Source organism: Dipodomys spectabilis, unplaced genomic scaffold, assembly GCF_019054845.1.
Source record: "Dipodomys spectabilis isolate Male_0828 unplaced genomic scaffold, ASM1905484v1 ptg000062l, whole genome shotgun sequence".
NCBI lineage: Eukaryota > Metazoa > Chordata > Mammalia > Rodentia > Heteromyidae > Dipodomys > Dipodomys spectabilis.
Genome location: NW_024870739.1, coordinates 326,790 through 336,699, shown reverse-complemented (window position 1 = coordinate 336,699; position 9,910 = coordinate 326,790). Strand labels below are relative to the sequence as shown.

Sequence of the window (9,910 nt, the reverse complement as noted above, 5' to 3'; positions counted from 1 at the left end):
CACATCCCTGCCAACATTTGTTGTTCAAATTCACAATGTTGGCCAATCTCACTGGGGTGAGATGGAATTGCATTTCCTTTGTATCCAGGGATGATGAGCATTTCCCATGTATTTCTTTGCCATTCTCACCTCTTCTGAGAAGTCTCTCCTTAGCTCCCTTGCCCATTTAGTGATTAGTGTATTAACTTTGGGAGGGGTTAGTTTCTTGAGCTCCTTGTATATATTGGATATTAGGCCTTGGTCTGATATATTACTGGTAAAGATCTTTTCCCAGTTTGTTGGATGTCTTTCTAGTTCAGTAACGATGTTTTTAGCAGTGCAGGAACTTTTTTTTTTTTTTTTTTTGGGGGGTCTGGTCGTGGGGCCTGAACTCTGGGCCTGGGTCCCTCAGCTCTTCAGCTCAAGGCTAGCACTCTACCACTTGAGCCACAGTGCCACTTCTGGCTTTTTTCTTTTTGCTTATGTGGTGCTGAGGAATCAAACCCAGGGCCTCGAGCATGCAAGGCAAGCGCTCTACCACTGAGCCACCTTCCCAGCCCTAGGAACTTTTTATTTTGATGTCCCACTTGTCAAATCTCTCTTGTTGTACCCCTGGGACTTTATTCAAGAAGTTTCTACCTGTACGTTTTAATGTTTCTCCTACTCTCTCTTGCAGTAGTTTCAAAATTTTGGGTCTGATGTTGAGGTTTTTGATCTACTTTGAATTGATATTAGTACATGGTAACAAACAGGGATTCACGTTTAGTTTTCTGTATATGGCTGCTCAGTTTTCCCAACACCAGTTACTGAAGAGGCTATTTTTTCCTCCACTGTATATCTTTGGCTTCCTTATCAAATATCAGATATATGGTTTTATTTCTGGATCTTCTGTTCCATTGATCTTCAAGTCTATTTTTGCGCCAATACCAAGCTGGTTTTTTGTTTTTTTAAATCATGGCTCTGTAGTAGAGTTTGAGGTCTGTTATTGTGATACCATCCACCCCCATTTCTGTCCCCCTGCCCCCCTGCCTAGAACTGCTTTCACTATTCTAGGTCTTTTGTTGTTTCATATGTGTTTATATTATACTTTTTCTTTTCTTTTCTTTTTCTGTTGGTCATAGGTTTGAACTGTGGGCCTGGGCACTGTCCCTGTGCTCTTCAGCTCAAGGCTAGTGCTCTATCACTTGAGCCACAGTGCTACTTCCAGTTTTCTGGTGGTTAATTGGAGATTAGTCTCACAGACTTTCCTGCCTGGTTTGGCTTTGATCCACGATCCACAGATCTCAGCCTCCTGAGTAGCTAGGATTACAGGCATGAGCCACCAGTGCCCACCCTTCCCTAGTACGGTGCCTGTACTAGGGCTTGATCAAGGCCTATGTCATTGTTTGGATACTTTGTGAAAAGCTGATGCTCTACCACTTGAGACACACCTCTATTTCTTGCTTTTTACTGGTTAATTGGAGACCAGAGACTACCTGTGCTGGTTTTGAATTATTATCTTCAGATCTGAGTCTCCTGAGTAGCCAAGATTACAGGTGTGAACCATCAACACCTGGCATTTTGTTTTGTCTGAAGAGAGGCTCTTGTCCAGGCTGGCTTCAAACTCATAATGCTTGGTTTTGTGATCCTCTTTTACTTACCTCCCAAGTGCTGAAAAGGACTTTTTTTTGGTACTGGTCATTGGGTCTGGGTACTGTCCCTGACCTTTTTTGTTCAAGGCTAGTGCTCAACCACTGAGCAACAGTTCCAATTCTGCATTTTTGGGGATTAAACAGAGATAATAGTCTCACAGACTTTCCTGCTCAGGCTGGCTTTGAACCGTGATCCTCAGATCTTAGTCTCCTGAGTAGCCAGGCACACAGGCATGAGCCACTGGCGTCCAGTGCTTTCATGTTCTTAAAGACAAATCTGGGGGGCTGGGAAGGTGGCTCAGTGGTAGAGCGCTTACCTTGCATGCATGAGGCCCTGGGTTCGATCCCTCAGCACCACATAAGCAAAAAGAAAAAAGCCAGAAGTGGCGCTGTGGCTCAAGTGGTAGAGCCTTGAGCTGAAGAGCTGAGGGACAGCGCCCAGGCCCAGAGTTCAGGCCCCACAACTGGACCAAAAAAAAAAAACCAAAAAACAAAAAAAAAGACAAATCTGGGTAGATCTGGTTTACCCTACCAAGACCTTCCATGGATCCTGGGTTTTACTCTGCTCATAGTTCTGGGGGTTACTGTCTGTCCTTGGGTCACTATCCAGGTTAGTCCCTGACACGTATTTGTGAACACAGATGTACATAATTGATAATAACATTGATTGCTATGTTTTATGCATTATTTCCAATCTCCTTAGGCTTCAACCTTTGACTTTGTACACAAATTCAGGACAATGGTAATTGCTTTGCTGGATTGGTGAAGTATATGGTACAAAAAGTGTTTATTCTTGTATTTCCGACTTCATGAAGAATACTTGGCTTTGAAAAAATATGGAGGGGCTGGGAAGGTGGCTCAGTGGTAGAGTGCTTGCCTCGCATGCATGAGGCCCTGGGTTCGATTCCTCAGCACCACATAAGCAAAAAGAAAAAAGCTGGAAGTGGCGCTGTGGCTCAAGTGGTAGAGCGCTAGCCCTGAGCTAAAAAGCTGAGGGACAGCACCTAGGCCCAGAGTTCAGGCCCCACGACCGGATGCCCCCCCCCCCCCCGCCCAAAAAAAAGAAAAAATATGGATTACTTCTGGACACCAGTGACTCAAGCCTGTAATCCCAGTTACTCAGGAGGCTAAGATCAGAGGATCATGGTTTGAAGCCAGGAATAAAAGCCAGAGTGTCTCCATTAACTAACAAGGCATGGCTCAAGTGGTAGAGTACCAGCCATGGGTAAGAAAACAGAGAGAATGCAGGGCCCCAAATTCCAGCCCTGGTTCAGGCACACACAAAATTACGGATCCCTAGCCACTCATCTTCCCCAGTCAGTCTTATTTGGGGATGTAGCATAGGAATCTGCATTTTAAATAAGCACCTAGGTGACTGAGAAGTGCGACTCAAAGAGCAAGCTTGTTACGTTGGCTGGTGCTACACACCTGTAATCCCAGTACTCAGGAGGCTGTGGCAGGTGGCCAGCTGGGCTACAATACAGCTTCAGTTCCCATCACTTACAGTAGGTGTGTTTTGGGTAATGAGTAGATAGACAGTCCTATCACTCAGTGACTAGAGGTGGCATCTGCAAGAGGTGAGGGAAAAACAGGAGTCTCTTTGGTAAATGCTCTCACAAGGAGTAGACAGACCTGGGGATCAGGTTATCAAAGGAGTCCTGTCTTTTATTTTTGTCAGTTGTGGGGCTTGAACTCAGGGCCCTGTCCCTGAGCTCTTTTGCTCAAGGCTAGCGCTCTACCACTTGGGAGTCACAACATCACTTCTGTTTTTTTGGTTAATTGAAGAGACTCACAAACTTTCCTGCCCGGGCTGGCTTTGAATAGAAATCCTCAGATCTCAGCCTGCTGAGTAGCTAGGATTTGCAGGTGTAATTCTAGGTGCTGGCTCTGCAGCAGCCAGCACCTGGCTCTGTTCTTCATTGTAGTGTGGTTTTGCCAGGTGGCATCTGTTACTGCAGAATAATCCCCTGTGACTGCGTGTCTCATGACTAAGTCTTTATGGAGATTTTGTATTTTTCCAAACTCTGCTGGTAGAAACTGAGTTAGTGAACCTTGGCCAGAGTGTGGGTAGTGATTGCGTGGGTTCTACATGGGTAAATAGGGCCGCAGGTGGGTGTTCAATCAGGCAGAATCACCTACACATGGCAGTTTACTCAAAGGACACCAGTGCCTGCCAGGAGCAAGGTCCCTATCCCTCCCTGCTGTCTGTAGTTCTAGGCATGCTCCTAACCCTGGTGCCAGTGGCTTACATTGTAATCCTAGCAACCCAGGGGGCTGAGAGGGCTGAGGTTCAAAGCCAGCCCAAGCAGAAAAGTCTGTGAGACTCAGCTCTAATTAACCACCAAAAAGCTGTAAGTGAGCCTTTGCTCAAGTGGTAGAGCACTAATCTTGAGAGTTAAAGCTAAGGAATAGCACCTCAGGCCTTGAGTTCAGGTCCCAATATGGGTGGGGTTTTTTTTGTTTTTTGTTTTTTGAAAAGAGGTCTGCTCCTGTCCTGATTCAGGTCTGGGAGCTGGCTGAAGATCAAGCAAAGGATGCTGGGATGGGGTGAGGCAGGGAACACAGGAGGGGGCAGCTGCCTCTGGAAGCAGCCAAATTGTTCCCAGCTGCAGCTGGGATGAGGAAAGGATTAGGTGACAGTTCCCTAACCCGCCCGGAACTCACCCCCCCCCCCCCCCCATGTGCACCTTAGTCTGCTTCCCTCCAGGCCTGCCAAAGCTCAGAATAACCCAGAGTCAGACGGCAGGATGGCCAGGACTCAGCTGTGCGTCCTGCTTCTCTTGGGGCTTGTTGGTAGGTAGGGACAGGGGTCAGGGGAGGCAAGTGGACACATAGCGTGAGTGACAAGAAGGGGCCAGGGTAAAGCAGTAGCCTGCGGTATAGTGCTGGGTTCCCAGGTGCGATGTAGTTGATTGCAAAGACAGACTCCAAACGGACTCAGTGCTTCTGTGCAGAGGAGCAGAGAGGAGAGGCCTTCTCCGCTCTTCATGTCCAGGGAGCTGCTTCTCTTGACTCCTGGCAGGCAGAGGTTCCGGGAAGAATGAGGAGGAGAGTCTTTATCACCACCTCTTTGACAACTATGACCCCGGGTGCCGGCCTGTGAGGGCACCGGAGGACACGGTGTCCATCACCCTCAAGGTCACCCTGACCAACCTCATCTCACTGGTAAGATGCCCCAATCCAGAACCTGCAATCCCACAGCGGGCTGCAAACCCTGAGCTTCACTCTAATGTTTCCTACGGGTCTTGAACCCCGTTTCAATTGCCCTCCTCCCTCCTGAGGGTAGAACGAGAAGGAGGAGACTCTCACCACAAACGTCTGGATTGGAATCGTGAGTGGGATGTGGGAGCAGTGTGGACCCTTCCCCCTCCATTCCTCTTGGGAGCCAGCTGGTGGGGGGAGGAGAGGCCCAGCCCCTCTGTCCCCCAACTCCAGGACTGGCAAGATTACCGACTCAACTACAGCAAGGACGACTTTGGGGGCATAGAGACGCTGCGGGTCCCTTCGGAACTCGTGTGGCTGCCCGAGATTGTGCTGGAAAATAAGTGAGGACTGCTCAGAAAGCCAGGATTCAGGGAAGCCTTGGAGGCGGCGGCTGGGTTAGGCTTGGTGTGGGGCACCGGGCTTGGGGGGTACTTGGACCGGGGTGTGGACCTTTTGTGAAAAGCTCCGTTTCCCGAACCCACAGTATTGATGGCCAATTTGGCGTGGCCTATGAGTGCAACGTGCTGATCTCGGAGGGTGGCTACGTGAGCTGGCTGCCCCCAGCTATCTACCGCAGCACCTGCGCCGTGGAGGTCACCTACTTCCCCTTCGACTGGCAGAACTGCTCGCTCATTTTCCGGTGGGAAGAGTCACTCAGAGATCCCCGGATTAGAAGAGCCTGGAGCAGGGGGCGGGGCCAGATGGGGAAGTGGGATGCCAGGGTGGACCAGGGGACCTCCTTCTAATCAATTAGTGGTTGGAACCAGGCTGAGAGGCACTGACCAGTACTTCCAGCCTGTAGTCCCAGTGTAAGTGTGTGTGTGTGTGGGGGAGGGTGGTGATGGATTGGAAGGAGGAGAAGTCACTTGAGGCCAGGTGTTCAAGAACCGCTTAGGCTGGTTTTGAGGCGTTATCTCAAAACATAGGAGCCCGGTCCTGGTGGCTCACACCTGTAATCCTATGAGGATCCTGGTTCAAAGCCAGCACGAGCAGGAAAGTCTGTGAGACTCTTATTTCCAAAAAACCACTCAGAAAACCAGAAGTGGCACTGTGGCTCAAGTGGTAGAGTGCTCGCCTTGAGCTGAAGAGCTGAGGAACAGCGTTCAGGCCCAGAGTTCAAGCCCCACGACCAAAAAAACACCCCCCCCCCCCATAACTTAGGGATGTTAACAGGTGTACGGGCAGGGCCTTATTATCGGGCCAGATCCGGGCTTCAAGGGCGGGCCGCAGGCAGGGCCCAGGCCTGAGGTTTTGCCATAGGAACCCTGGCTCTGGTCCCACAGCTCTCAGACCTACAATGCCCAAGAGGTGGAGTTCATCTTTGCTGTGGACGACAATGGCGACACTATCGACAAGATTGAAATCGACACGGAGGCCTTTACTGGTGAAGCCCCCATGTGCCCCCAGACTTCCCCCCCTCTCTCTTTACACAAGCTCCGGAGGGGTCTTCCAGAATAGGGTGCCCCCCGACCATACATACCAAGGTCTGACTGCAGCAACCCGGCTTTAGCTGGTCCCTTTCTAAAGTCATCCTCGGCTGTCACACGAGTCCTGTCTCCTCTCTTGTCCTCTGGCTGCCCGAAATGTCCCCATCCTGAAGGCCCGGGGCCAGGGCGGTGCACCCGGCCTCTTCTCCTCCTGAGGATGGGGTTACAGACTTCAGGGTCAGGTGTGAGAGCGGCCAGACTGAGCCCCATCCTTTCGTGCAGAGAACGGGGAGTGGGCCATCGACTTCTGCCCTGGGGTGATCCGCCGCCACCAAGGAGACTCGGTTGACAGCCAGGGGGAAACTGACGTCATGTACTCTCTTATCATCCGCCGGAAGCCGCTCTTTTACATCATTAACATCATCGTGCCCTGCGTGCTCATTTCGGGCCTCGTGCTGCTGGCCTACTTCCTGCCAGCGCAGGGTAAGAAGGGATCCCGAACTTGAACCCCAACTCGCTTCCAAGGCCGGGGCTGGGTCTCACCGGAGGCTCCTTGCAGCCGGCGGCCAGAAATGCACGGTTTCTATCAACGTCCTGCTCGCCCAGACTGTCTTCTTGTTCCTAATTGCCCAGAAAATCCCAGAGACGTCTCTGAGCGTGCCGCTGCTAGGCAGGTAACTGCAGGGCGGAGCCCGGAGCTGCGGAGGCGGGGCCGAGGCCAGGCAGGGGCGGAGCTCTGCGGGAGGGCGGGGCCGAGGCCAGGCAGGGGCGGAGCTCTGCGGAGGGGGCGGGGCCGAGGCCAGGTGAGGACGGGCGTCAGTAGGGGCGGGTCCTGCGGGGCGGGGTTGAGAAGGCCGTGAGGATGAAGGGGCGTGGTCACGAGGGCGGGGCCTGTGAAGGCGTGGGGGGGGGTAGGAGCGGGGCCGTGCTGGCTGGAGTTGTAGCCAGCGGCAGCCTGGGTAGAGGTGCAGCCGCGAATCAAGAGACTTGAGGAGGGCCTTGGGCGGACGTTCTTTGTGGGGCTTTATTTGGATGCGGAGTGGGGCTGGGACTGCGATGGAGTCTCTGCTTCTTCCTCCTCACTGCTGCTGGGCAACACCTGGAGGTCTGCTGAAGATGTCTATGGAGGGGACAATCTGGCTTAATGTCTCCCCAGCCCCCCTCCCCTTTAGCAAGGCTCCGAGGGTACCCCCTCCCCCCCTCCCGAACTCACCGCTTCCCCGGGGATTCCAAAGCCCAGCTGGCGTCCCCACTGTTCCAGGAGTGTGGCGGATCCCTGCAGACTCCGTCTGTACAGGCACAGCCACGCGCCCTGCACCATGAGCCGGGCGCTCGCGCCCGCGGCGGCCCCCGCTTGCCTAGCCCCCTGCCCGGCAGCCTGGGCTATGCGGGTCAGCGCTCCGGCCGGGTTCCCGGCGTCTGGGGCCAGGCTAGAGCAGCTGTCGCTGCCGTCCAGGCGCCGCACCTCCTGCTGTAGCCATAGGGCTGAGATCTGCATGGGGAGGGGGACAGGGCCGGGGAAGTGGGGTTCCTGCCTCTTGCTGCCCCTTTTTCTCCCCTCCATCCCCCCCCCCCCAACGCCGTACCTCTAATAAGGTGGCGCCGAAGCTCACGATGCTGGCTGCTGCCTCTCGTAGCACCAGCCTTAGGGTGGGCTTCGGGGCGGGCGGCGTGGGCAGCTCCTGCGGCTCGCGTGGCTCCTGCGGCTCAGTGGAGTTGAGCTGTTTGAACTTCTGCTCCAGATATTCGTGAGCGGCGGCCACGGCGAGTTCCAGGGAGGACAGGAGCGGGGACTGGAGGGCCACCTGCGGGAGGACCAGGGGTGCGGGGCCTTGGGGTTAGGGAGCCAGGCTCCCGGCGGGGTGGGGGGGTGAGGCCGTGGGGGGGGCGGCGTCTCCAGCCGCTCTGCGGCCTCACCTCGGTGGAGCTGTGGAAGTTGTAGACCCATAGCAGCGTTTCCAGGCTGCTGGGGGCGCCCTTCATGGCTGCCACAGATGGTAGGGAGGGCAGAGGGGCTAGTGGATGCCCGGGGCCTCGCCGAGGGGGACCCTGAAGGGCCGTATCACCACCACTTGCGGAGGGGGTGCGTTTGTGAGGTCAGAGGCTCGCACCAGCGTCTTTATTGGTTGTGGGCAATGAGGTGACGTCAGAGGCGGGGGTGCCGTGACGTCACGCACCCCGGACTCCCCAGGTATCTCATTTTCGTCATGGTGGTCGCCACGCTCATTGTCATGAATTGCGTCATTGTGCTCAACGTCTCCTTGCGGACACCCACAACTCACGCCACGTCCCCGAGGCTGCGCCACGTACGGAGGGAGAGGGGGGGAGGGAGCGGAGGGGCGGGCGGGGGCGGGGCCTCCGGTTGACCCCGCCCCCCGGCCGCAGGTGCTGCTGGAGCTGCTGCCGCGGCTCCTGGGGTCGGCGCCGCCCTCCGAGACGCCCAGCGCCGCTTCGCCGCCCCGGCGGGCCTCTTCCGTGGGCATACTGCTCCGTGCGGAGGAGCTGATCTTGAAGAAGCCGCGGAGCGAGCTGGTGTTTGAGGGGCAGCGGCACCGGCACGGGGCCTGCGCCGGTGAGCCGCGCGTCCCGGGCGGGAGGCGGGGGCAGGAGGGTGCCGCGGCGGAGGAAGCACTTCGTGAAAGGCCGTGTCCCTCCGCCAGCGGCCCTCTGCCAGAGCCTGGCAGCCGCAGCCCCCGAGATCCGGTGCTGTGTGGACGCTGTGAACTTCGTGGCCGAGAGTATGCGAGATCAGGAGGCTGCCGGCGAGGTGGGCCAGGAGCCAGAGGCAGGGGCCTAGGGCCGGGAAGCTGCCCCTTCCCGGGACTCAGCCTGACTCTCTTCCCCAGGAGGTGTCCGATTGGGTGCGCATGGGAAAGGCGCTGGACAACGTCTGCTTCTGGGCCGCCCTGGTGCTTTTCAGTGTGGGTTCCGCCCTCATCTTCCTTGGGGGCTACTTCAACCAAGTGCCCGATCTCCCTTACTCGCCATGCATCCAACCTTGAGCCTGCACTTGCCCCGGCGTCAATTCCCCTTACTCAGGACATAGATTTCGAAAAGCTGAATTATAATCCCTTGACAATGAATTTGTTTTGCGAACTTCCCCCAGAGATTGCATGTGCCACTGTGGTCCCGTAGGGGGTGCATGCCCTTGGTGCCAACCCTCCAGAGAGCAGTTTGCCCTCACTTTAGCTCTGTAGATTTCTGCCTTTTTCTCTTAGCACAGTGACTCTCTAGACCTATGAGCTTTTAAGTGATCTTTATCCATTTGCTAGACAATAGAATAGTCCCCACAAAGTGAGGCCTGGGGAGCATCCACAGCTTCTTTGGCTTTATCTTGCTGAAGGGGAAGACCATTACAGGTTTAGGGCCCGGATGTCCTGCCCTTCCTCAATCATGACACCTAAGTTTTCTGGGCCCGGCCTCATACATCTCACCTCTATGAGTGTAATCACTAACAGATTACACACACAGTGCTCCTGTCCCAACTCCTGCTGGCTCTCCCTGACTCATACCCAGTATTGTGAAAGAAAATACAAAAGCTGGGTGCTGGTGGCTCACGCCTGTAATACTTGCTACTCAGGAGACTGAATCTGAGGATCATAGTTGGAAGCCAGCCTGGGCAGGAAGGTCCATGAGACTTTTAAGTACCAAAAAGGCTGGAAGTGGAGC

The 9,910-nt window shown here is 54.8% G+C and overlaps 2 protein-coding genes across 2 annotated transcripts; one reads left to right on the top strand and one right to left on the bottom strand.

The window, feature by feature from the left end:
* The first annotated feature begins 4,099 nt into the window (after positions 1-4,099).
* On the top strand, positions 4,100-9,830 carry Chrne (cholinergic receptor nicotinic epsilon subunit). Its single transcript, XM_042680655.1, has 12 exons — positions 4,100-4,403; positions 4,633-4,775; positions 4,897-4,941; positions 5,046-5,155; positions 5,299-5,454; positions 6,098-6,198; positions 6,524-6,724; positions 6,801-6,915; positions 8,433-8,547; positions 8,627-8,813; positions 8,902-9,008; positions 9,088-9,830. The coding sequence occupies exons 1-12, from the start codon at positions 4,358-4,360 to the stop codon at positions 9,241-9,243; spliced, it is 1,482 nt and encodes a 493-aa protein (XP_042536589.1). The 5' UTR covers positions 4,100-4,357; the 3' UTR covers positions 9,244-9,830.
* CUNH17orf107 (chromosome unknown C17orf107 homolog) lies at positions 7,166-8,414 on the bottom strand. Its single transcript, XM_042680656.1, has 4 exons — positions 8,159-8,414; positions 7,828-8,046; positions 7,455-7,733; positions 7,166-7,361 (listed from the first exon to the last, which is right to left on the bottom strand). Exons 1-4 carry the CDS (start codon positions 8,222-8,224, stop codon positions 7,266-7,268), a joined length of 660 nt encoding a protein of 219 aa, XP_042536590.1. The 5' UTR covers positions 8,225-8,414; the 3' UTR covers positions 7,166-7,265.
* Positions 9,831-9,910: the final 80 nt, after the last annotated feature.